General features: G+C 37.2%; 4 protein-coding genes and 1 pseudogene across 4 annotated transcripts; 1 reads left to right on the top strand and 4 right to left on the bottom strand.

Moving 5' to 3' along the window:
• Positions 1-538: 538 nt before the first annotated feature.
• On the bottom strand, positions 539-3,020 carry LOC125187326 (peroxisomal membrane protein PMP22-like). The gene is made up of 7 exons (XM_048083891.2): positions 2,827-3,020; positions 2,586-2,684; positions 1,627-1,728; positions 1,395-1,470; positions 1,080-1,150; positions 891-976; positions 539-776 (listed from the first exon to the last, which is right to left on the bottom strand). Exons 1-7 carry the CDS (start codon positions 2,896-2,898, stop codon positions 725-727), a joined length of 558 nt encoding a protein of 185 aa, XP_047939848.1. The 5' UTR covers positions 2,899-3,020; the 3' UTR covers positions 539-724.
• Positions 3,021-9,364: 6,344 nt separating this feature from the next.
• Positions 9,365-10,684, top strand: LOC125188990 (putative F-box protein At4g22030 pseudogene; annotated as a pseudogene).
• A 1,052-nt stretch (positions 10,685-11,736) lies between these two features.
• LOC125188989 (aminomethyltransferase, mitochondrial) lies at positions 11,737-14,694 on the bottom strand. Its single transcript, XM_048086138.2, has 4 exons — positions 14,545-14,694; positions 13,408-13,980; positions 13,061-13,179; positions 11,737-12,394 (listed from the first exon to the last, which is right to left on the bottom strand). The coding sequence occupies exons 2-4, from the start codon at positions 13,966-13,968 to the stop codon at positions 11,848-11,850; spliced, it is 1,227 nt and encodes a 408-aa protein (XP_047942095.1). The 5' UTR covers positions 13,969-13,980; positions 14,545-14,694; the 3' UTR covers positions 11,737-11,847.
• A 1,991-nt stretch (positions 14,695-16,685) lies between these two features.
• LOC125200266 (L-ascorbate oxidase homolog) lies at positions 16,686-19,867 on the bottom strand. Its single transcript, XM_089058707.1, has 8 exons — positions 19,610-19,867; positions 19,409-19,518; positions 18,453-18,723; positions 18,277-18,379; positions 17,822-18,167; positions 17,353-17,718; positions 17,187-17,265; positions 16,686-17,106 (listed from the first exon to the last, which is right to left on the bottom strand). The coding sequence occupies exons 1-8, from the start codon at positions 19,733-19,735 to the stop codon at positions 16,894-16,896; spliced, it is 1,614 nt and encodes a 537-aa protein (XP_088914833.1). The 5' UTR covers positions 19,736-19,867; the 3' UTR covers positions 16,686-16,893.
• Positions 19,868-23,475: 3,608 nt separating this feature from the next.
• On the bottom strand, positions 23,476-25,826 carry LOC148924241 (5'-adenylylsulfate reductase 3, chloroplastic-like). The gene is made up of 4 exons (XM_089058270.1): positions 25,678-25,826; positions 25,435-25,590; positions 25,204-25,348; positions 23,476-24,772 (listed from the first exon to the last, which is right to left on the bottom strand). Exons 1-4 carry the CDS (start codon positions 25,733-25,735, stop codon positions 23,749-23,751), a joined length of 1,383 nt encoding a protein of 460 aa, XP_088914396.1. The 5' UTR covers positions 25,736-25,826; the 3' UTR covers positions 23,476-23,748.
• Positions 25,827-27,234: the final 1,408 nt, after the last annotated feature.

Raw genomic sequence — 27,234 nt, 5'->3', positions numbered from 1 at the left:
ATAGCAAATGACAAGGATAAAATAAATTTAATCATATATGGCGTTCTTAACTATATATATTGTTAATATATGCAACCATACCCTAAATAAAGAAATTTAAATTGGGTAATGTGTCGCGTAAATATCTCGTGATTGTGTAATTGTGTTCGTTTTGCGTGGATTTTGGACTTTAGCAACTAAAAAATAAGTTACTGGTATCACATTTTTAACATGATTTTCATATATTTAATCCAACCACATCTCTTCATTCATATATATGTTGTTTAAATTTGAAAATTTCCACTAAATATGTAGATTTTATAACCATGTTTTGAGCTTATAAAGTTTTTTTTTCATGACCCGATAGAGTGTGAATGACCTATAAGCCACTAATACATGGTGTATATATACAGATTACTCGAAAGCTCAAACTTAGCACTTGTAGAATTACTATATTCCATCATTTAAAAGGTAAATAGTACTACTATAATAAACGTTGAACTGAAAAAAAGGTGTGAGTCAAATAAGCAACTGAAGGACAAGGTGTGACCAGCAGATCTGGATGAATAAATGTTGAAATATTTCACATTCACATTCAATCCAACGTTATAGGAATCAGAATTAGTTCAAACACTTAATGAGATAATACAGCTAGTAGTTTTGGATGATGAAAATATACATATATATGCATAAAACAAGCTGACAATGTCCAAAACCAAACAAGGCACATTTCCTCCTCTCCTTCTCAAGGTTTAGCAGGTGCCAGAGATTTGGCTCTTAGATTCAGAAATATTCCCCTACAAAACATGCAAGAAAATCAGATTTTTTTTTTTTTGAAAATTTGAATGAAGCATATCATATCTGGGACATGAGGAGCAAATATATTCTCAATGAGGAGGAGAGCATTGTACCAGAAACAAGCAAAGACGCCTTGGACAATAACACGGAACTGCAGTGGAACGTACTGATGATTTACCCATCCAACCACAGGCCGGAACTGCATATTAGTAGCACATATATTAAATACTACTGTATATGAACTTTTTCCAATAGTCATTAACAGCAAACATTGAAATTTTTTTTTGTTTAACATCACTTACTGTCCACGATGCATATATGACAGTTGGAAATTCCTTCCTGATTTTAGATTTTGTATGGATCCAGGGTCTCCCTGTGCAAAGTATACTATACAAGTCAATAAGATCTTATACAGGATACAAATTACTACTGAATTAGTAAATTATCCACACTTTCAAAATATTGCCTACACATATTATTAACCATGCCTTGAGAAGCGAGAACAGAGGAATGAAGTGAGAATTGTACTTCAAAGTGAGAGAATTTTTATACAGTTACCGATAACATGCAAGAGCAAAAGATATTGCAAGCTGAGAGAGGCTGTGGTGTAAACTCACCCTCGATAACTAAGCCATAGTAAATCATAAACATCAGGTTGTTCCAAGGTGAAATTGTAAGTTGCTCCAGTACCACCTGAAAGGTTTCATTTCTCAATTTACTCAGGGCTATTCATTTATCAAGATACCAGAAATGTCATACATAAGTATTTCTTATTAATGCCAGAAATTGAATGGAATGATGGATTCAGAAATAATAAACTAACAAGGTCAATACAAGAATCGGGAGTACCTTCTTAGCTACAGTTTTTGGGTCCTTCTTCCCTTTGAAAATTTTATCCAGCAATATGTGGAAATAATGGCTTAAAGGGCCTAAATAAGCTGACCCAAATATCTGCATTTTGGGGATTTGAAATCAAATAACAAGTAGTATATGCAGAATTCAGAAACATGACGCCCCTTGAACAACTTGAACTTGTCAATAATTTCGAAAGAAAAGTTAGAAACAATGGAAACCTATCAATAAGTGCATGATGTGCATCCATAAAGCTACACTATCTGCAGGGAACTCTTAAACCTCTATCATCATAACTTGGGTACATCATGCCTCTAGAATCGGAGGTGGTGCCACACATTCATCCTTATGGGTCCATTGAATTTCAAGCAGAGTGCTTTGGTATAAAAATCATCAATCATGCTGCATTATCTTTCCTTCCAATAGAAAAACAGAATGCTACTTCAAGTTCATAGTTATCACTTATCAGTGTCTAATACCACACTAAATATATTACTCTACTCTCCTGAAATACTAGCATTTTACCTGAGCATATAGAAACTGAAATGAAAGATATATTAAAACCAAATATGCTAGTCTATTAAGGTGGCAGTAACACACGATATTGGAGAAGAAATGACACCCTGCAAGATTACCGATAATCCCCTAAAGGATAAAACATACTCCTACTAGGAAGGTCATCTACTAGACTATTACGGTACAACCTCATCTGCCTTACAGATCTAACTAATCAATCACATAAGGAAGGCATCATTAAAGAATAAACAGTTTGTTTAACTTCAACAACTCGAAGAATCCTTAAACCGATTCCATTTACAGAGGTGTTGTTGATAAAATTAGCACAAATGGGTCATCGAATTGAAAAATTTGTTTACTTTGGTTGATCAGTGTTAAATTTTGTGGAATCAATACACAACGTGAATAAATAGTAGTAGTAATTTGAGTAAGAAGCATACCACTTTAAGAAGAAGTCGCTTCAGCTGAAGCTTCTGAATGCCAGAAAGCTTCTGCGCTGCAATATCACTCACCGCCGACAGCACTCCCGCCGTTATCATCTTCAATTAAAATTAAACATCTTAAAATTTTACTAAAAGCAACCCTAGAATCCGAAGGGGAAAACAATATAATCAATCACATGAAGCGCAAAAATGTTATAATCAAGGAAAACAATATAATCAATAACATGAGAACGGAGACCTGGGTTCTGAGAGGGTGTCGCTGGAGCTGCAGCAAGTAGTGCTGCAACCCCTTCTTCGCCACTGATCCCATCTTTTCTTGCTCACTCCACAGTTCCAGCACACCCTTTAATGTCCTAACTTAGAGCGTCGGTGACGGGGACTGGGATTGGGGCCATTCGCAAAAATTACGGTTCATATCCACCCTCGCGGTTGCAGCCTGACGCCGTTAACCATGGTTTCTAACTAATTATGGCCAATAGTTACTCCCTCCGTCCCATACAAATTGGTCTTTTAGAATTGACACGAGTTTTAATATGGAATTTGATAAAGTAAAAGATAAGGAGAAAAAGTAGTTGAAATTATATAGTGGATGGTGAGTCCATAAATGAAAAAGTAAAAAAGAAGTAGAAAAAATCATAAATGAATATATGACTATATATATAGGACGGATGAAAAAAGAAAATATGATCAATTTTTATGGGACGGAGAGAATAATTTTTACTACCATATTTTTTATTTTTATTTTATAATATTAGGAGGTGTTTTATTTAAGGCAATTGGGAAGTGTTTGGGTTTGCAAATAGGAGTATTAAATGCTCAAAATCTGACCTTTTCACGTGTTTGGTTTGTCGTTTACTAATTTTGTAGGGCTTGTATTATGGACTCTGACCCGCCTCATTATTGCTCACTAGTATCTATTAATATTATAATGGATTAACTATTAATTGCTGAACCTTTTTTTAAAATTTGTTTACTTTTTACTATTGATTGCTGAAACATTTTTCTTAAATTTATTTATTTTACAAAAAGTATAAGATTTTAACTTATGTAACCTGTTAAAGGCATTAATTATTAATGGCTAAATTTGATTTTAAAGAATTGCATCTTATGTAACTTACTTTTAATATTGCAGTCTACTCAATTAAAAAAAATGGAAAGCAACTTGCACTCTTTGCACAATCCTCAATGTAGAAATGAAGGTTTTCAATCTTTTCAGTCATTTCACCTTTTACAAAGTAAAATGAAACAAAATAAATTTGTAAGGTGGAAATCATTTGATGAATTAGAATTTTGGGATATTTAAATCCCTCAAAAATCTAATCTCTTTTTATAAGCAGTACAACTGTAAATTTTGGTGGAAATATTTTTTGAATAAGAAAGATATAAAATAAAATATGCCAAAAATAAATTAAGTAGGAAGAGAAAATAATATATCAAAAGCATAGTTAAATTGTGGAGTAATAGGAAATAGTACTAAATTTCCAACCCCTCTGACCCCCTCTTATTCTTTTAATCTCACCTCCTCAACCTTGTTCTACTTTCTCTCTCTCGAGATATATATGAGCATACATATATAATATTAGCATCTATATAAAGTGTCGAGTTGGTCATCAATATTGTCCACCAATGAAATACATTGGAACTTGCACTTACAAATTATGACAGTATATATATTTTGGCTTCAACTAAAAATGGGTACCATTGCTCTCAATTAATGATATTTAAAATCTATTGCTTCACAATAATCATATAACTACTAAACTTAATCTCAACTCTTTGCGCCACCTATTTCTAATTGTATCTCTCATTCTCTCTCTCTTCCTTGCAATATACTGTACGAAACCAATAGTGAAGAAATAGAGACTTCAATTTTATGGCTTAAAGTATATTAAAATAAAAGAAAATATATTATATTAAAATAAAAGAAAGAAATGACATTGATTTATTGATCTATAAATCCATTTACATAGAGTATTGTTCAATAAAACATAAAAATGACATTGTAGATGTTGTTTATTTTAGATAAGTTGATTTATTGACCTGTAAAAAAATGTACTCCATTTAATACTATTTGAAATTATTTGATTAGAATATATATTTAATGGACTTATGAGAATTAATACATATAAATAGAGAAATAAAACTCAAAATCCATTTTACAGTTGAAAACTAAGATATTTAATCTTTTATAATTATATAGTACTCAATTATATTGATACGACAAACTCATATTTTATGGAAAATGAAATGCATTCCATTCTATTTTCTGTGCAATTATTGCTCCACACTGTCTATACATTTATTGCCTATTAACCAAAACAATGGAAGAGAAGTCCATCTAACACTCAAACGTACAAAATGATAAAAAAAAAATTACTACTAAAAAGAAAAAAAAAGTGCATTTGGCACTCAAATGTACAAAATGAGTACACAATGATAAATAATATTACTACTCCCTAGGAAAGTACTCTCTCTTCTCTGCTCCTTTCACCCCTCTTTATCTCTCACTCCTTTCATCTCTATATCCCTCCTTTTTTAGCTATTCAGTTTCACTTCCTCTGTATAAATGGTTGGACAGATCCGGCAAGCCACGGCCTATACTAATTTCATTAGTGTCTTCATCTGTTCTTGTATTTTTCCTCTACTGGATCTGTACTTCTCTTATCATTCTCTAATTTACTCATCTTTTGATATTCAATGCTTGTTAATATCTGCAAAAACCCAGAAGATGTTGTGAGATATTGGATTTAATAGGAAAAACAATGGTGAGTATTAATAGAAGGTAATGTTGTTGTGGTTTAAAGAGTTAACCTATATAAAAAAAGAAAAATGTTAGATAATATTCACGTACCTTAAATATCTGCAAAATATAAATGGTCAAGAACTCAAGATAAGAAACAAAGTATTAAAATAAAAAAATATATAAAGATGAAGAAAGATATGAAAGTAAACGTAGAGAGAGAGGAACCTATAATTTATGTAAAAAAGAAAAATGTTAGATAATATTCACATACCTTAAATATCTGCAAAGTATAAATGGTCAAGATAAGCAACAAAATATTAAAATAAAAATAAATATAAAGATGAAGAAAGATATGAAAGTAAATCGTAGAGAGAGAGAGAGAGAGAAGAACCTGTAATTTATGAATGCGTGTTGTTGCAACTGATATTTATAGAGCAACTTTCTAAATAATCTTGGGTTTTAAATTTCAAATTTCAAATTTTTTTTGTTCTAGAATGAACAGATTTCCCCCCTTCTTTAGCTCCAAAAAAAACCCTCCATTTTGGAGGGGGGAAACCCACATTATTTTTGGGAGGGAAAACCCACGTTTTCTTTTGGAGACTTTTTATTTGGTGGGAAAACCTTATTATGCTATGTGTTTCATATGCATACAAAAAGTATTTATATATATATAGATGATGATGTTTAGTCAGCTTTACAATTAAAAATGATGCTATTATCTTATAGTTTTAATGCATGAAGGTGGTGACGTCATTTTAACTATTGGTCAAAGCATGGAAGTGTGAGTTGGTGCCTACTACTTGCAAAATTCCCCCCAAATCGAAAATTTGAAAACAGGGGGAATTTCCATTTGATTTCCCCTCAAAAAAAGCCGAGCTTTTAAGTATAGTATAGATTTCATTGGTTATGTTATCTGCCCAAATTTGAAAGATATCAGTGTTAAAATTTATCGGGAACCTGAAATTACCAAAGTGTTTTCATTTTTCCATTATATAATACTTCCTCCGTCCGCCATTAGGAGTCCTATTTATGAGCGACACGAGTTTTAAAAAAATGTTAAGAAAAGTGAGTGAAAAAAAGTTAGTGAAATAGCGGTTCACTTGTATATAGTAAGTATTACTCTTTGACCCGACACGAGTTTTAAGAAATGTAATGAAAAGTGAATTGAAAAAGTTGGTGGGATGTGAGTCCTACTTTTAAAGTATTAGTTTTATAATAAAATGTGAGTAAGAATGAGTTAGTGGAATATGGGGTCCACTACCAAAAATGATAAAAGTGAAATGAGACAAATTATGTGGGATGGCCCAAAATGGAATACTGAGTCAAATTATGTGGGACGGATGAAGTAGTTTTAAATGAAATGTGAGTGGAATGAGTTAGTGGAAGGTGAGACCCTATTACCCTTTATGGTAAAAGTGAACCGGGACTCCTATTCGCGTACGGACTAAAATGGAAAAACAGGACTCCTATTCGCGGACGGAGGGAGTACATTTCACGCCTCTTTTTATAGTTGCACTCCGCCGCTCTCTTCTTCTCTCTGCATATTTGTCGTCAATTGGCATCGACAACTTCTGACTTACTGTGGGCAGCTTCTCGGATTCTCCAGCAAATTGAAGCTAAATCAATGTTCAAGCATTGCCTAACCAGTAGAGGAGAAATCACGATGAAGAGGGTGAGGAGAGGCTGTAAATTGTGGCAACTTCTCCATATATTTATTGCAAGGGTTAGATGATAGGGACCCCGAGATAGTAGACGTGCATACCAACGAACCACGACCAAGCCATGCAATGAATGACGTGCAAGACGAGGGACGCAAGAGCAGAGAAAGAACGCGCGAGACGACAAGGAAAGAGAGGCCGAAAAGGATGCGGTCCAGACCCGCGAAGTCCAGGGATTTCATATCTTCGTGAAGATTGGAGAGCATCTTTTTATTTTTGCTATTTAGTTATGTTATTTCCATATTTAAACATTATATTGTTTATACTTATTTTATTTAATCTTTTCAGATTTTTTTCTTGATTCTTTCCCGAATTGTAGAGTCGAATCAAGCAGGGTTGCGATCCTATATTTATAGGATCTATCAGAGAGTCAAAATCATCGAGAATAAAAAATAAAATAATCTTTTCTCGTGAAAACCCTATTCTCTTCCGCCGCTTTTGGTTTTGTTCATTGTTCTTCATCCCAAAACAGGTGTTCAAGCTTCTATGATAGGATCCGAAGCCTATCATTAGATGAGGGTAATGTTGAAAATAAGTCAAATAACAAAAATATATGAGGGTATGTATGTAAATAAAAGCTATTCTTAAGTTGCCTAATAATCAAACCAAACGCCAGAGTTTAAACTACAGAAACTTTAAATATCAAACTAAACAATTGTTACATTTCTTGCATGCCATGAAAAGGGAATCACTATCAGGAAAAGGGAATCACTATCAGGAGCCTTCCCTTTTCTTGAGAAACCATAAACTCTACTAATTTTTTTGCTAATTTCATAATTTTTCTTTTATATTTTTCTTTTATAATATTGTTTGTGAAATAATAAGTGTAGCATTAGATCCCATGTACTACAAGTTTTAACTATAACAACATTATAACATGACAAGTCTTAACTAAGACAATCAATGATTCAATATTGTAATGTATCCCGCTCAACTAACATAGACAGAGAACATTTTCTTTTTCTATATCACGCTATCGTCGCACCAATTCAACCAACTTATGTGCAATATTTTCAAAATTTAAAAACTTGGTATATAAGTAAACAAATAATTAAATAGAGATTGAAAAGGATACAAATATCGATTAAATACACAAGAAATCTATATCTTCCGTGGAACGTGATTTGAAAAGGTAAAATGATTTGACCAAAGAACATGCGATTTCCTGGCATTAGAAGTTGCAATGATGATGCATACCAATTTGAACCACACGCTAAAAAAATCGAATTCAATTTCCATTTTCAGGACCACAAATTCTTGCATGATTAATAAAAACAAATAAATTTATCTTCGTGTCATATGGTTTCATGCATCTCTGTCTCATCTGATTAAACTTCCCAATTTAGAGAACATTAAATTATACTCCATCCGTCTTTTATTTTGGTCCGTTCACGAATAGAAGTCCTGGTTCATAATTACTCCCTCCGTCCTATACTAGATGTTATACTTTCTTTTTTTCGTTTGTCCCACAAAAAATGTCATATTTCTTTTTTTAGAAATTAATATAAATATACTATTTTCTCTCTCCACCTAACACACAAAACAATATCTCCTAAAATCGTGCGTCATTCTCCAAGTATGTCATCTATTATAGGACGGAGGGATTACTATAAATGGTAAAGAGGCTCCACATTCCACTAACTCATTCCACTCACATATCATTTAAAAGTAATTCTCCCTTCGCTCTACAAGAATATGCACTATTTTTTTTAGTCCGTCCACAAGAATATGCACTTTCTAATTTTGGAAAGTTTTTTCTCTCTAATGAGGTGGGACCCATTCCCCACTAACAATATTTTAATTACTTTTTCTGTCTACCTCTCTCTTACTTTACCAATTTTACATTAGAATCTGTCGAACTCAAAGTGCATATTTTTTGGGACGGAATGAGTATATATAAATGAGACTCATATTCCACTAACTTTCTTCCACCCAATTTTCTTAACATTTCTTAAAATCCATGCCAGAATGAAAGGAGACTCTTATTCGCAGACGGTAGTAGTATTTGAGAGGTTTAACGCATGACATCACTATGTACGTCACCCAAGTCCATGACGCAACCCCTTTCCCCAAATTTCACCTCAATATGCTGGGTCCATAGTACTGGGCCACGCGAACCATTTTTTAGAATATTGTTCACAAGAACGGGTCAGCCCGAATCGGCCGTCAAGATAACTTCAATTTTCTTTCCTAGTCAAAATATTTACATTTCTAAATAAAACTAATAATAATAAGAAATATTGACATTAGTTTGTCCATGCAATATAAATACTACATATGCAGACGTTGCAACATACCAAACTAAGTATCCTACTTAGAAGATAGCAAAGAAGAAAAAGGGCAACTTATTGTTATTCATCAATGGCTGCACTATCTTCAATCCCTTCATCAATCTCTTGTGCCAAAAATTCCATATCAAAGAAAAGAATTATCATCACAAATGCAACCAAACCCACAAATTTTATTAACATGTCTTTAGATATGAAGTCAGATGATGATAAATTAACCGCCAAAATTCCCCCCCAAAACGACGTCGTCGCAGCAATTCCGATCACTCTCCAGCCATGCAACAACGATACGGCCACGGCCAAGCTGTACGCAGTGTGGGAGGCCGTGGCCGACAGGGTCGAAATGCACGCGAATATCGGCGAGCAGCGCCGCAACTGGAACTCGCTTCTATTGAACTCCATCAACATGATGACCCTCACAGCCACCGCCATGTCCGGCCTCTCCGCCGCCGCCGCGCATGCGCCGGTTCTCCCCCTGAAGGTGTCCTCCGCCGCGCTGTTCGCGGCGGCCGCGGCGATGACGGCGGCGGTGAACAAGCTCCAACCCTCGCAGCTCGCGGAAGAGCAGCGCAACGCCACCAGATTGTTCAAGCAACTGCACGAAGAGATCCAAACCGCGCTCATCCTAACCGATCTCGTCACCGAAACCGACGTCGCAAGCGCGATGGAGAGGGTCCTAGCTCTCGACAGAGCGTACCCTCTCCCCCTGATCGGTGCGATGCTGGAGAAGTTCCCGGCCGAGCTAGAGGCGGCCGTGTGGTGGCCGCCGCTGAAAAAGTCCGAAAACGGAGGATGGTGCGAGGAGGAGATGAGGGAGATTGTTAGGGTTTTGAAGGAAAACGATAAACAGGAATATCTCAAGTTAGGCAACACGGCTCTCAAATTGAACAAGATGTTGGCGGTTTTAGGGCCGGTGTTTGCCGGTTTGGCGGCGGTTGGATCGGCTTTTTCGGATTCTTCTTCTGGCGTTGGAGCGTTGGCCTTAGCTGTTGCGGTTGGCGGGGGCGCCTTGGCTACGGTAGTGAATAGTGTGGAGCACGGAGGACAGGTGGGGATGGTGGTGGAGATGTATAGGAATTGTGCTGGATTTTTTCAGAATATGGAGGAATCTATTGAATCCGCCATTGGAGAGGAAGGAGTTGAGGGCAGTGAAGACGGTGAGTTGATGGAAATGAAGGTTTCGTTGAAGTTGGGGAGGAGTGTGTCGCAGCTCAAAGATTTGGCTTCATCTCGGCAACATGGAACTGACATCGATGAATTTGCGAGCAAATTATTATGATATTTTTGTGAAAGTAGTAATTTTTTTTTTCAAGATTATTTTGTTGTATTAATTAATTTGTATCTGTGGGTTGGTATATAAATATAAATATTTTTCATGTTTGGATGATTTATCTGAACCTTAACACTAGTACGTGCATTTGAAAACAAAAATATGTTGCGACTTTGACTGGAACATTTGTAGTACATCACAATGTTTGAAATTTTATTACTACATCAGTTTATGGCCAATTTTAAGCTATAGTCGTATTTGTGAGAGGTTTTACTTAATTTTATAAAAGGTGAAAATCCGAAATGGTCAAAATAAATAATTAAAATTAAAAGTTAGCTATTCACTACTAAAAGTTAGCAATGATCAATAAAATCTACTAGTTGGAGAAGACCGCAGCAACTTATAGACGACTGCGAAGGTAAAACATGAATAGTTGACCAGGTTTAAGGAATAATATGTCAGTCTATTTATAATTAGTTTGTCCTTTACTGGATTGTTTCAATTATCTGTCATAAAGTCATAATTCATTCCTTTTGTATGGGAGTTGACATAGTCGGATATTTAGACTAACCATTATACTTATACAACCATATTTACTATTGGTAATGTTTTGTACTACCTCTATCCCTGAAAATTTGATACAATTTACCATTTCGGTCCGTCCCTGAAAATTTGATACACTTCACTTTTACCATTTTTAGTAGTGAACCACATACTCCACTAACTCATTCTTACTCACATTTTATTATAAAACTAATACTTTAAAAGTAGGACTCACATCCTACCAACTTTTTCAACTCACTTTCTATTACATTTCTTAAAACCCGTGTCGGGTCAAAGTGTAGCAAATTTTGGGCGACGGAGGTAGTATCATATTAACAAAATCACAGACAAAACGCAGTAAGCTAGCTAATTTACTACTCCTACATTATATACTTATATGCTAGTTACAAGGTATTGGGAAAAATGATTTGCATACCAAGAAAGTTTGTGTCAAAATTTATTTATGGGTGGTAATATTTCATAACACAAGCAAACAGGCCTATTTATTTCAACAAACATCACCGATCGAATTGCTATCATCAACTTCTAACTCCTACAGAAATATCAATACAAATGCAAAAGAAAGAAAAAACAAAAAAACTCTCATGATATGAAATTTGATAGTTGATTGCAGCATTTTGAGTTCACAAAAAAAAAACACCTCAGAAGCAACAGTTATTCGGCAAGTAAGAAAGAATCAAGATGACTTGTAATACTTGGTGGGAACAAAAGGCATTTTAGTGATGGATCCATCGTAGGACTTCCCTCGTACGACAATCTTTAGTTTGGTGCCATTCTTGTGATGTCCGGATTTCACATACCCCATGGCTATGTTTTTCTTAAGACAAGGGCTGAACCCTCCACTGGTGACCTCGCCTATATTTTGGCCCTTCTCGTCTTGAATCTCACAGTGACTCCTGGCAGGCGGGCCAGCAGAGAAGATCCCGACTCTCCTGATAGATGGCCCTTGTTCGATCTGCTTCAGTATCACTTCTGCGCCCAAGAATCCGCCTTCTGCCCTTCTTCGCTTCCCTATGGCCCATGTGAGTCCTGCTTCTACAGGGGTTGTGTGTTGCTCCATGTCATTTCCATACAAGCACAAGCCAGCCTCCAGACGAAGACTGTCTCTAGCTCCTAACCCTGTTAGCCTCACTTTGCCTTCGGATTTCTCCAAAATTGCTTTTGCCAGATCGACTGCATTCTCAGATGGGACTGATATTTCAAAGCCATCCTCACCGGTGTACCTGAAAATTTATCAACTTAACCAACCCTTTCTTTTTTAAGGACTGCAGATGTTTTACTTCATTTCTACTTGGTTTAAATTTGAATTTACAAGCCTTCTAGCTCAAGGTAACCAAACAATCCCCTCTCCTAACGCAAAACGAATTTCTGATTTTTTCACTCCCTCTTTCATGTGAGAAAATGAAGGTAGCATTATGCAATGATAAAATGTAAATAACACACAAGTGAAACTACAATTTTCCACTCATAGAATATCGATTAGCATTTAAAAGGTCAATGTCAGAAGGAGATAGAACTACTTTAGCTCAAATATATTCACCACAGAAACTAAGTCTTTCCTAAACTCATATTTCAGCACAAGCACTGCATGTGATAATTTCAGTACGAGAGAGAGAGAATCTCAATGTTAAAACTAAGCCACCAAAATTCCTCATCCATTGTGGACGTACTTTGATCAGTTATATCGCTCTGATATATATATTAGAGAGACTACTGTGTTAAACTTTCACCATATTTCATAACTATTAGCATGACTGTTGTGGAGAACCGTATGAAAAGCAGCATTCCTAGAATCCAGAGCATATGAAGAAATTCTAACAGCTCAATGAATCACTACAGTCCAACTACTCAGTAAATATTATGAAGAACGACCAAATAAAGAAACATACCCTGTTCTTGTGAGGTAGCAGAGCGCCCCATTGATATCCAACACCTGGAACTCACCAAAGTACAATTTACTCAAATCTTCTTTTGTCAAGTACTGCAAAACTGGGGCAGCAAGGGGTCCCTGCATCAAGATATAAACAAAATTTAGACAAGTGGAGCAGCAATACATGTACTAATGGCATTGATGTTGCTCCTTTGACTTATCATGAGATCCTGCTCAACTTCCGAGATACTTTCACCAAAAGACCTCGATTATTATCTTACCTATGCACCAGAATATGTACAATTTCTGTCCAAAAGTTCAACAACAAGTACATAAAAATTGGAAAGGAGAAATGTAAAGACTAACCTGGAGGGCCAAAAGAGACCGCTCATCGTGGATGTGCCAAGAAACGTCACCACCCTTTGATGTGAATGCTTTCATGTGTTCCTCGATATGGGCAAGATCCTTGTCTCTGCATCCAGCATTCACAACCAAGTAAATGTGCTCATTAGTCACCTTAGTGATCACTGAATCATCGATTGCACCACCTTTCTCATTTGTAAAGACAGTCAAAGTCCCTGTTCCGGGTGCAAGGCCAGCAACATCAGCAACCACAAGCTTCTCAAGAAAGGAGATGCAGTCTTTTCCTTTAAGACTCAGACCACACATATGTGAAACATCAAAGAGGCTGCCGTTTTCCCTGCAGTTCAACGTTGAGTCTATAATCGAGTCTTTGTACTGAATTGGCATGCTCCAGCCTGCAAAAGGGACCATCTTCCCGCCATGAGCAACATGGAAATCGTACAGAACTGTCTTCTTAAGGTCCGCCTCTGATGCAAAACACCGGCGAGCAACTGTTTTCTTATCGGACTGAGCCAAGCGGCGGGTAATTGATTGGCCAAGTTGCCACAATCCCCCTCCCCTCATATTTCTAAGTACCTGATTGCAAGAAATTTACAAAATTTACTAAAGGCAGGCAAATTCCAGACGAGCATTCTTACTGGAAAAGCATATTCTCTAACAAATGCAAGGTTGTGAGATGTGATTATTAGATTAAAAAGATAGACAAAGTAAAGCTCTTGATAAGGCTTAAAATCACGTTTTTTGGAATTAGCTAGTCAGCAGTGAGGCTTTATAGCATACAGTTCGTAGGCAACACAGCTAACAGAAAATAAAATCTACCGAATAATTGCAAAATCCAGCCTTTTTTACATCAAAAGCACAATCGACGAATAAACAATAGTTCGTATAAACTACTGCAATATAGAAATCAGACAATCTCATCAATGTAGTAATATCGAGAAGATGAGATTATACGAATTAATGAAACCAGATCCGATTCTAATCTTGATGAAGCGTGATGGGAAAGACCAACTCACCAACCAACCCAGAGCGAGAAAAGAAACAAAATGAGCAAGAAAAAAAAAACACGATCTTGAGTAAATCCATTTAGAAATGCATGTATAAGGCATTAAGATTGAAGAGAGGCAGAACATTCAGTACCTCACCAACTGAAGAAGGAATTTTTTTTCTTGAAAACGGAAATGTGGGAACCCAATCAAGTATCTATACGAGGCATATATATAGGGAGAGAGAAAAAAAACAGTTTATATCCGATTTACGGAATAATTTAAGCGGGTTGGAAAATGATTTTTGAGTAATACTACCTCTCAGTTTTATAGTCACATTTTGCCATAAAAGTTCGTCCCACATTTATAGTCACATTTAGAATTTTTCATATTTGGACATAAAATTTTACTCCATTATTCACTAAAATTACACCCAAATGTCATTATCAACATAAAAATAAACCAAAACAAAAATAAAAAACCAAGAAGTCAACAAGGGACTCACCTTCAACCAACTCACTTAATTTATTACACACTCTTTCATCTCACTTCATTTATTACACACTTCACCATCTCACTCTTCTATCTCACTTCATTTATTACACACTCCACCATCTCACTTCATTAATTACACACTCCACTAATTCCTTAAAACTCGTGCCCTAACTAAATGTGACTATAAGAGCATCCGCAATGGTACTTAGGCCAGCCATAGGCCAGCCATTCTCTCCCCTGCCACGTCAGCAACACTAAAAAAACCACCTGCCACATCAGATTTAGGCCAGCCATAGGCCAGCCGCAATAAAAATAATTCAAAATATACTACATTTACGGAATTAAAATTACGACACATATACGGGAAAAATTCGTTAATTTTATTTAAATAAAAAAAAGTACATTAACTAAAAATCAAAAAAATTACATAATAAAAAAAATTCCGGGCTTTCACACACGAGCCACCGCCCCACTCTACTCCTCACTAATTTATTAAAAAAATACATTAAAAAATGTTAGTATGCCTTGAATCCGTTATAGTTTGCCGCTAGCCGAACGGGGGTCTCGCTGTGTGCCTATTTAAAAATTACATAATTAAAAAAAAATTATAAAAAAATATTAAAAAAATACATTATATAATTTTTCAAAAATTAAAAAAAAATTAAAAAATAGCGCTGGCCGATCGCTGGCCGATCGGGCCGCCACAATGGCGGCCAGCGCCGAGCGATCGGCCAGCCCACGCCGAAGCGCTAGCCGATTTCGCTCTCGCCGACTGCAATGGTTCGGCTAGCCGATCGGCCAGCGCGACGAATCGGCTAGCCGGTCGCTAGCCGACCATTGCGGATGCTCTAAATGTGGGACGGAGGGAATAATTATTTTATTTGAATTGGTATGGATTTAGACATTTAGTGGGTGGTGGAGGCTCTTTCAGCTGTGATCAGCACCCATCTTGAGTGAGTGGTGATACGATATTCAACTACTCTTTCCATTCCCTCTTTGTCTGCTTCTTGGTAAGTGATGGGACTATCGAATTGTATTTTGGTCGTACCTTCTAATAAATCCATAACTAGAAGAGATTCATTCTATAATTGAAATATATATGGAGATGAACGTGCTGCAAGGTAATGATTTTATCAATTAATTTTGAAGTTTACGTGAAAAATGGAAGTTTTAAGTTGATGATAGATATTAGTAAGTTCAAGTTTGGTTGCTTATTATTCGGACAAATTACCAGACTTTTAATAGTAAGATAAATGTCACTAATTGCATTACAACTGAAAACCATCTTTATCACTGGCATTGAGTATCCTCAAGGAAGCGATGCACCTTGAGCCAAGTCACCAGGAGCACCAATATCGCCACCGCCGCCGCCACCGCTTCCGCCATCACGTTTACTGCTTCCAATGCCCCCAGTTCCACTTCCACTTGAGACATCATCGCCAGCAAATTTTCCACCAACTCCACCACTCCCAAATCCTCCGCGGAAGCCCCCACCACCGCCTCTATATCCACCAAAGAAGCCCGGATAGGGGCGGAAGTGGGGCCGGAAAAACGCCGCCTCCATGTCAGCCCCTCTCTCCATGGTCCTGCCACTGATGGCACTCACAAATGCTGCAACAATCACTAGGAAAAACACAGTCTTCATTGCCATTTTCAGTTTCTGAAGAAGATGGAATGGATGGTCTGCTTTATATAGGCTATTAAAATTTATCCTAAATCAGTTCAACTACTTTCTACTTGTTATATCCATCATCAAATTTTGCAGCACTCTCAAATTTGGTGGCTATTTGTTGGGAAACATGAAAAACAACTAACTCTTCCTCATCAATTAGTTAAATTCTTACTGCATAATGTGGTAATTTCCATTCAGTTGGGATAAATGTGGTACAACATAAATTCTGATAAACTTGTCAAGAATCAAAATGTAAAAACTGAGAGCTCAAGTTGAGCTGCTTGGCTTCGCCTACGGTAAGCTCGGTCACCCTCTCGTGACGATGAATGCCGTCTTCTACAAAGGTCTGGTGTGATGCCCTCTCGCTCGCCCACAAAGAATAGCGTTTTTCGGAATAGGGAGCTCATCTCTATAAGATTTTGATGGGGTGTAAACCTTAAGGTACAACTGCTGCCCCAAATACTGCCTCGCCAAGTCCTCAGATCTTATGTTCCACATCCCCACATTGTCCAAAGCTACATAAACAGCAGTCCAAGATCTTGGATACACCTGCCATTACATTTAATCATATGATTAGAGTTGAATGCAAAAGCAAAAAAACAATCTTTTCTTCATATGGTTTAGCTCACTTGAGTGGTGCAGCGGGCGATGGTGTCCCTCAAGTTGTAGCGCGATCTGCTTGCTTCAGTCCACTGGCCTCCGTCCATTCTATTTCATTCACATGTACAGTTAGCAAATTAGGAAGAGGATGAGATATATATGCATTATAACAGGGTTGATGAACTCAAAACTCACCCAACAACAAAGAATGAATATCCATCCATGTGCCATGACTGCACAGTTTTCTCCCAGTTCTGAAACACGATCTCTACGTAATCCCGGTAGTTAGCTTGGATGACAGAGGTAGCAAGATACGCGTTTCCCCAATTAGGTCTCTCGGAGATGCTTCCAATGCTATATACACCTCCAATGTTAAAGTAGTCCGCCAGCTTCAAAGGGGTGTCAGGGGAGGTATACGACACACCATTCACTGCATATCGTTGCTTTCCATTGATATACACAGCAGAGTTGGCAAGCATGATGGTCTTAACCGGCTTCACATGCCCATAATGGTAAGAGCCCTGTGGATTGGGTCGAGGCCCACTTGCTGTCAGGTTCCGGCTGTTTCATCAACATACAACCATCAGAATTTCACTTTCAAAAGATCATATCTTCACTAAAGCAGTCACAAGAATTGTTTATAAAGTGCAAGAGCCTTCATTACCGGATGGATCTTGCCTGGTTCAGAGACCACTCAATCTCAGTGGTAGGTCCACCAGGGGGATGACCATAAACTTTTGTGACTGAGTTACGGTAATGGAGGATAGCGGTGTTGGTGAGAACTTTGGAGGTGAAACGAGTTGAGACAACAACGTAGTAGTCCTTTGGTGGCTGGTTTGCTGTGACCAAGACTGAGTAAGACTGGCCTAGATGGACATCCAGAGAGGAGTAAGTGTTCTGGACTGTGTGGGATCCTTCTACTTCCACCAGCTTCATCAAGTGCCCTTGAATCCTGAAGTTGAGGGATGTAGCAGTCCCAACATTCGTTATCCTGAATCTGTATGTTTTACCTGTAAAATAGTTGAGACTTTGTGTTCACAAAGACAGAAAAGGCATGCTAAAGATATGCAAGAGCTACTACTTTTAGCTTCTAAGTTCGGTTAGTTGAAGTTAAATCACCTTGTTCAACAGTGAATGTGTATCCATTCCAACCACGACCGTTGATAACGATGCCATCAGGGAAGGGGAGAGTGTGACCACCATTCACAAAATATCTCAGTTGCTGCAAGAACATGATTTGTGAGAAAGATGTGCAGTGATTCCATCAAAACACAAATGTCAAAAGATTGGCTTACTCTCTGACTTCTCTTGTACCAATCCCCAGCAAGTACAACATGATCCCCAGCAGGTGGGGGGAATGGTACAGGAATTTGAGGACGACTGTAGATTTTGATGCTCCCATATCCTCCAGCAGCCTTATGGAGTCCAAGCGATGGGTAGTAGAAGTAAGTCCCTATCTGATCTTTTGCTTGGAGGGCATAAGTGAAGTTTCTACGGGGCAGGATCGGACAGTTTGTGCCAGACACTCCATCCTGCCAGGAATTCCTTCTTTGCTGCAATCCATTCCTGTCAAAGATGGTGGAAATCAGGGGACTACACAAGAGCAGCTCAGTTGTGAAAACTTTACATGCACTCGAGACAGAGAGTCCTTTCTAGAAAATACAACCTATAATTAATTATAGCTGTTCTGAAAAGGACAAATGCAATATACATTACAACAGTGACATTACTTTACTATAACCAAGAAACATCAGATTCAGTCAATGACTTTAATAAATAAGTTAGCTCATAAACATATCACATAATTTGAGGGGCCATTACTCCAAGAATGGATCAAGAAAGAGAGCTATCAATTTGGCACAAACACCCTGGCCCTACACAATATTCCACTTACACATGTTTATTCACAAAATTAATTTTATACTACTAAATGATAAAAATGGCAGAGATCCATAGATCTAGCTAGCACGTGCGAAGTGGCGACAAACATAATGAAGTAATTAATTTGTGTACCCAAAAATCCTGATAGAGCTTTTGCATCAGAAGGGAGTGCTAATAACAAACATAAAACACAGAAAGTCCATTAACAAGTGAATCTTCACAGAGTTTTTGTTTTTGTTGATTGAAGTGAAGAAATATTTTTCAAGAACTGAGAACCCCTTTAAGTTTTAAGCAATCAAAATGCTAATCTTGGCCAAAGAAAGGTCCTTTGAATGCGAGAAAAATGAGACGGAATGAAGAATGCAGTTACCATGAAAGGAGAAATGGCTCATTCAAGTAGTTGTAAACACTGATGATCAAGTTGTCATTGGTGATGCAGTCGATCGTCGGCCCCGGAAACTGCCCATTAATCAGAATTCCCTGCAACACACATTCCCCCCAAATGTCAACTTCAAGAAAAGTCTCACCAAGAAACACACACATAAAGAGAGAGAGAAGAAGAAAGATGGACCTGTTGTTTGACGCCGAGAGGATAAATGTCGCCGTAGGTGATTTTCCAAGTGAAGTATCTGTAGGGGTTGTCGGCATTGACGGCAAGAAGCAGCGCTAGGGCGGCGATGAGGGCGTAGCCTCTCATGGTGGTGGTGTGTTGAAACAGTTTCGGTTTCTAGCAGAATATTTCTGTTTTGAGAATATGCGGGAAAAAGTAGTTACTCTTTTTCCCCCTTTGTTTCTTGAAGATGGGATTGGGAGGAGAAAAAAATGCATAGGAGAAGAAGGGGAAGGACGTATATATATCAACCTGAGTTGCTCTGCAACACCTGAGTTGGCCGTCTTCCTTCTCCCCCGTAGTATCGTGAAATGACGGATTCACCCCTACCCGATCAATTTCGCCTTGTTATTTTTTAATTACGCAACCTCACTATTTATAATTATTAATCCTCCCGATAAACTACTAATTTTTAGAAATATACGCAACTCATTTACAACTTCGATGTCAGAGTAAGAGCATCTTCAATAGCGGCTAGCCGATTCGCATCGCTAGTCGAACTATTGGAAACGGTCAGCCGCGAATCGGCGAAAAAATCGGCTTGGGCTAGCCGATTTGAGGGCGCTGGCCGCCATTGTGGCGAGCCGATCGGCCAGCGATTGGCCAGCGCTATTTTTTTTAAAAAAAATTAGGCATTTTTTTTTATTTATTGCATTTTTTTAATATATCTTTTTATGCATTTCTTTATCGCATTGCATTTTTAATGTATTTTTTAATGAATTTTTTTAATTATGTAATTTTAAAATAGGCAAACTATAACGGATTCAAGACATACTAACATTTGTTAATGTATTTTTTTAATAAAATAATGAGGAGTAGAGTGGGGCGGTGGCTCGTGTGTGGAAGCCCGGATTTTTTTTTTATTATGTAATTTTTTTTATTTTTAGTTAATGTACTTTTTTTTATTTAAATAAAATTAATGAATTTTTTCCGTATATGTGTCGTAAATTTAATTCCGTATTTTGTGTTTAATTCCGTAAATGTTGTTTTTGAATTATTTTTATTGCGGCTGGCCTAAGGCTAGCCTATTTGAGTAAAATGCTGATGTGGCAGGTGGATTTTTAGTGCTGATGACGTGGCAGAGAAAAAGAGTGGCTGGCCTATTCTTATTGTGGATGCTCTAACAAATAAATAATACTCCACTTTTCTACCTCAAATATACTCCCTCCTCCTTCTTCCCTCCGTCCCACAAGAATATGCACTCTTGCATTTTTAATCCATCCCACAAGCACTTTCTAGTTTTGGAAAGTTTTTTCTTGCTGATGAAGTGAGATCCATTCTCCGCCGCTAATAATACTTTAATTATTTTTTCTATCTACCTCTCTTTTACTTTACCAATTTTACATTAAAACACGTGCCGAACACAAAGTGTATATTCTTTGGAGACGGAGGGAGCTTATGTTTTGAATACTAGACTAGGTCGACTTTTAAATACCTATATAAGCATGTTAGCCATCAAATATCACTTCTCACTCTACTTCAATAATTGAATGAAAGAAATTCCACATAAATTTCTGCATGCCAATGCTACTAATTATTGACGAAAAGCTCGATCTGATTTAGATTTAAAACCCACGTAGATTTATGGGATGCTAAATTATTGATCAGGAAATACAGCGATACTTTTTTAATACGGTGACCCCGCCCAAATGAGACCTATGCCCTAGATTTTAAAAAATTCAACACATTCCAAAATATATGCTTTAGCTTGTCTACGGACATAACTTCGTCTCATCAAAAAAATATAAAGACATGCTACATAATTCAAACAATATGATTAACAAAAGATATAATTACAAAGAGTTTTTTATAGTCTAATCATATACTCCCTCCGTCCCATTGAAGACGACTCACTTTCCTTTTTAGTTTATCGCAATCAAAATGATTCATTACTAAAAATGGAAACACTTTTGTCGCTACTGTATTCCTTCTATTCACTTTACACACAAAATAAAGGTGCATAAATTCTCGTGCCGCCCAAGGAAGGGATATCTTCCTTGGGACGGAGGGAGTATTTTATTAATAGTAGTAATTTTCAAATAAATGAAAACTTGGGTATAGTATTAGTTAATCAATCGTCTCGACTTTTTAGAGTCATTGACTTACAACACTAGTTCAATACATCAATAGAGTACTGGAGTACTATTTTTCATGATAAATAAACAGAATAGTCCACCAATCTTCATGTGTGTATACCTTAAGAGATGGTCACGACATTGCACGATCATTAAATAAAATAGAACTGACAGTGGGTCACATGAACTGCATTAACTCTACATCAAATATATGGCATGCATTAGAATTAGTCTTGTCCAGCCTTCAAATATAAATGGTGGAGAATTTACAATACACGGTCGACCAAGTTAAGCCTTGACTAGATGTAGAGAGGTGAAAAAGCATGTGATTGCAATTAGTGGCGAAATTTCATCTTATTTTTTGTAATAATTAAAACATATGAAATAGAACATGTATGTAACGATTAAGGCGATTAGTGGCAGGATTGATTCAGGTGGGCTCATGCGCCGACTAACCCATCGTCAGCTCATGAGAACCGAAATTTTCATTAAAACTTACAATTTGAATTGACGTTGATTTCATGGTGTGACTACTTCGCATCAACTGTTTGAGATTGGAGTTTCACTTTCATTGTTTATTTGTGATCCACTCTCACAGCATATAACGACAACCTTCTTAATTATGTTTGACCCCATGAATTTCTTGTGGATTCGCCAATTAGTGTGGAGAGATCGTCAACTAGAGACTAATCCTATATCCCAACGGTAACACACTAAACAGTAGGGACTGACCAAATGATTTGTTCCATCCACATAATAGTGATTTAATCCTAATCCCAATTTAAAAGAACAAGGTGATCTAATTCCTAACCTCGTACTTAGTGATTTAATCCCTAACCCCAACTTAAAAGAACAAGGTGATCTAATTCCTAACCTCTTACTTAGAGGAGTGAAATAATATTGAACCATCGCGCCAATCATATTGATTCATTTTAAATAATTACTATTTCCTCCATCTCAACTTATCAAAATTTTTGGGTACAGGATTAAGAAATTGTGTTGAAAAGTACTTCATCAGTCCCCTATTTGCACAATTTGACTTGACACAAATTTTTAAAATTATAATGAAAAGTATGTGGAAACAAATTAGTAGAGTGTGATTAAATAATAAAATGTGAGTAAAATCTAGAGTTCATTATGAAAAGTAGTAAAAAAGTAATGGTGTCAATTAATTGGGGACAAACGAAAAAAGAAATTAGTGTCAATCAATGGGGATGAAAGGGGTGGGAGAGAGGAATAAATAGAAAACATATAAATAGAGTAAAGTAGGTGATAGAATAAAATAAAAATGATTAGATTTTTTTTTTCAAAAAAAAAGAAATGATTACCCTTCGTTAGAACATCCCTAAAATAAATACTCCCTCCGTCCCGAAGTATTAGACTCACTTTTTTTGGGCACATGATTTAAGGAATTGATATTTAAATAGTAAAAGTGAATAGAGTAAAGTATGAGAAAAGGAAAAAGTAGGGGAGAGAAGAGAGAAAAAAGTAGGTGGAGAATAAAATAAGATAGATGTTTTTTGCTAAAAAAGAAATGAGTCTAATATGTTGGGACATCCCAAAAATGAAAGTTGGTCTAATACCTTGGAACAGAGGGAGTAATAATTTGGTTAGAACGAGGGATTATTAAAGTAATTTGACCCAGTAGAGTATGCAACTTGTCAACTAGTCAAGATAGACTTACTGTTACAAGGCTGCGCCACAATTTGGAGATCTGAAAATATTTTCAAATTTTGGGCCGAAAAACTAATCTATCTACAACTTATCACGTGTTTATTTTAAATGAATCTATTCACTCTGCAAAGTGATTTTATAATTGGCCATCACACAGCTCGCTTAATCACACAACATGCAAAAATGAGCCTTCAAAATCAATACTGTATTTGTTTGGACTATTAACTATTCTAAGTAGTATTCTACTATGGACTCATGCTGCTATTTGCTGGAGAAGCTCATGAACAACCCATAGCCATTCCCTCTCTCTCTCTCTCTCAAAATATATTCTACACAATTGAAGAACTGGTGTTACTGAAGGGCATTGACAAAAGACAGCAAGGAGTCGATATCCCGCTTCTCTGATGGATATTTTACTGGACGCGAACCATGTTTAGGGAATAACAGCACCGTAGGGAAACTCCCCAACTGCAGTTGCTCCTGCGCGAATGCTTTCTCTTCTCCATCACCCCTGAACTTGGCTACCTTCACTCCCGAACCTGCAAGCTTCTCTGCCAACTCCACGTACGACTCCTCCATCGCCTGGCAGAATCTGCACCAAGGGGCATACACCACCACCACCCACGCCTCACTCCGCTTCTCCAATTTCACCAGATTCTCGATCCCACGCCTGCTCAGCTTCACCACACTCTTGCTCTCGAAGAGATCACCATGGGTCGCAGTTCCATTAGGTTGCAAACCACCGTTCACATTCTCCTCCTTGATGTTGCCCTTGTGCAGCCCACACTCCTTGGCCTTGGCATCCTCCCACCACCACCGCCCTTCTCTCTCGTGCTGGCCAGGCAGCACCGCCCTTGTGCACGGCTCACATCCAATTGAGATGTACCCTTTCGCATGCAGGGAATTCACAGGCACATCCATGGTACGGAGGAAACTCCATATGCTGTCACCAGTGGCGTTTGCCACTGGATTCCACTTCACCAAGCTGCCAACCCCACCATCCAGCCCCTCAAAAACAGGATCAACCTGGACCACGGGGATTTCTGACCGGGTTCCTGGGGACTGATCTTTGCGCTGGCCTGTAATCCACGCGCGCAGTCCCTTAAGGGCCCTCCTCAGGGGTCTAACCTTCCTCACACGGCAGCATTCCTGGTGCCCGTCTTCGTAGAATGAGAAGAGACCCTTGCTCCTAACCAAATCTTGAACTTCAGCAGCATCAGGAAACATGTACTCAATGCGGATGCCATAGTGCTTCTCAACTTCATCAAAGAATTTGTACGTCTCGGGATTCAACCTCCCAGTATCCAAGCTGAACACCCTGAATGGCCGTCCAGTTAAACGGGCATATTCGAGCAAAGCAACATCTTCTGCACCACTACAAATTCAGCAAATTTAATCTCATCAGACTCTGCCAGACATGTCATATGAAGAATTCCCAAACACAAAATATAAAGAGAAATGCACACTGCACAATTGTTAATGAATCAAGAACAAGTAGAGCTATTAAGTCACAATTTTTGCATCTATCACCAAAATCTGGAATTAAGAGCAGCTAACAACCACAATATGTAGAATTCAATACAAACTACAGTTTTAAGTAACATCTGAAAGCACTCACACAGGCTTTAACATTTCCAAAGAAATTGCAAAACTCAAGTGATAAACAGTTGATAATTGAATAGTTATCAGAAATTACAATTAAACCCATCAAATTAACAGCTCAATTAAATAAAGGCACACCAGTATATGTATTAGCTCGGGTATGCAGGAAACGACAGGCAATTTATAATTTTGTGGATTAATTACCTAAAGGCAATTGCGATATCATTCCCAAATTTCTCAAGGGCCTTATCCATAATCTCGAGTGGCGAAGAATTCTCGAGCTCCTTCGCCAATTCTCCATAGTCCTCTTCCTCCACATTTTCGGCAACCTCTGCTGCATTCAATAGACCTATTCAAAACGCAAATTCGTCAAATTAAAACTCTAATAAAAGCATTTCGCACGCAGAAACATTGAAGAAAAACATCTCTACGTACCAGAAGCGGACACGGTTGCCGCAGCGGATACAATTGAGCCATTCCGCCTGGGTTCGGCATTCAAGGGCGTCACGGACCAACGTCTCCTTGAGAAATTCACTGCCGTTGTAGCGGAATTGAGCCTATCCAAAGCCTGAAACGCACTGAAATGCGCGGCTGTGGGGAAGGATCGAAGTGTTAGCAGCAAGTTATGCTAAAAAAATTGTGAATTGGGAGCGAAAAGAGTAGAATTAAAAGTGTTACCTTTGGGTTGGTCAATTGAAGAAGATAAAGAAGCTGAAGATGTGACAGCAAATGCCATTTTCGTATCTGGTTGACGTGATTGTATTATGGTTGCCTGGGTAATTGCGAAAATCTTTGTTTGGACTGCGATGGAAATGTTGGTGTTTATATAGGAGGTAAAAACGATGGAGGCGAATGCAGGTTCATTGAATGTAGACGTATTTTAGGATCGAAGCTGATTGGAGTCAAGCACATTCGTCATATGGGCCGAGAGAGGCGTAGATTGACTTTATTACTGGCCATTTATCATTTACCATTTTTAATTAACCCATGATATCTGATAGGAGTATAATCAAAACTTTCATCTTCGTGTGCACGAAAGTTGTTTGATTTTTTATTTTTTATAATAATTTTTTTGTGTGCATTTATGATTTTAGATTTCGTACTCTCTCTGTCCCATTAGAAATGCAACGTTTTTCTTTTTGGATTGTCCCACTAAAAATGAAACGTTTCCTAAAATAGAAATATCACTCTCCCTATTTTTCCCTCTTTCTTACTTTACTCTCTCTTCATTAACTCACAAAACAACACTTGCATAAAATCATATACCGGAAACCAAATGTTTCATATTTATTGGGACGGAGGGAGTATAATTTTATAAAATTATTTCATAATATAAAATAAATGTAAAGAAAATAAAATGGATTGTGTATTGCTCGATCGGATGTGATACTAGTGTTAGAGTTTGTATACTAGAAATCACGTTTCGAGTAATTGAATACTGTAAAACTCTTATTTTATTTTCCAATGAATAAAACAGATTAATTTTGTCATAATGTTGTTATGTTTTACATTTAATGGATGTTAATGCATGTTTAAATGTATAAGTTAACTTAACAAAGTCTAAGTCTTTGTTTTAGTAGACCGGTTGTGGGCGTCGTCCACTTTAAGGTAACACGGTCAGTTCTAAACAAAGAAAAAGATGAATTTCACAACCTAGTTGGAATTTGACTATCCATCGAGAAAGGTTGCAATGTCCGTCCGCATATTTCTAAGCCTTACTGAAATAAGATGACATTGGTGTGGTATAGCACTGAACGAATCAAACAGCAAGACTTGTCCTTATGCTATCTACTGAAAGGCGAGGTCTTGATAAATATTTGTTTCTTAATCAATGTAGGTTAGCATTGAGCATACGGTATTGATTATGCATTACTTTGACTTATCAAATGGTGCGGGTTTTTCGTAACCCAATTATCCTGATATATTGGGTAGTGGTGATCAATATCTAGCGGTGCTAGGATTGCTATTATATTGAATCATGCGCGAGTTGAGTCTCGTTTGATAATGTCCTCAAGAGGAGCGCGAAACAAGGTTTTATTATTCGGAACCTAGCTAGTTGGAGTTTGATTACTCTATGAATAATAAATAAGCGTTTCATGCTAAGTCCACTCTTGGAATTAATAAGAAGTTAATTAATTAAGTCCATAGCAGACATTAATTAATTAATGGACATTTTTATCTTAAGCGCGGGAAATGAAAGTTAAACGAAAACCTGGATTACTTGTAATTTCTGAT

Source organism: Salvia hispanica, chromosome 5, assembly GCF_029641045.1.
Source record: "Salvia hispanica isolate PSC_SH4W2 chromosome 5, Shi_PSC_v1, whole genome shotgun sequence".
Taxonomy (NCBI): domain Eukaryota; kingdom Viridiplantae; phylum Streptophyta; class Magnoliopsida; order Lamiales; family Lamiaceae; genus Salvia; species Salvia hispanica.
This window is presented reverse-complemented; position numbering and strand designations above follow the sequence as displayed.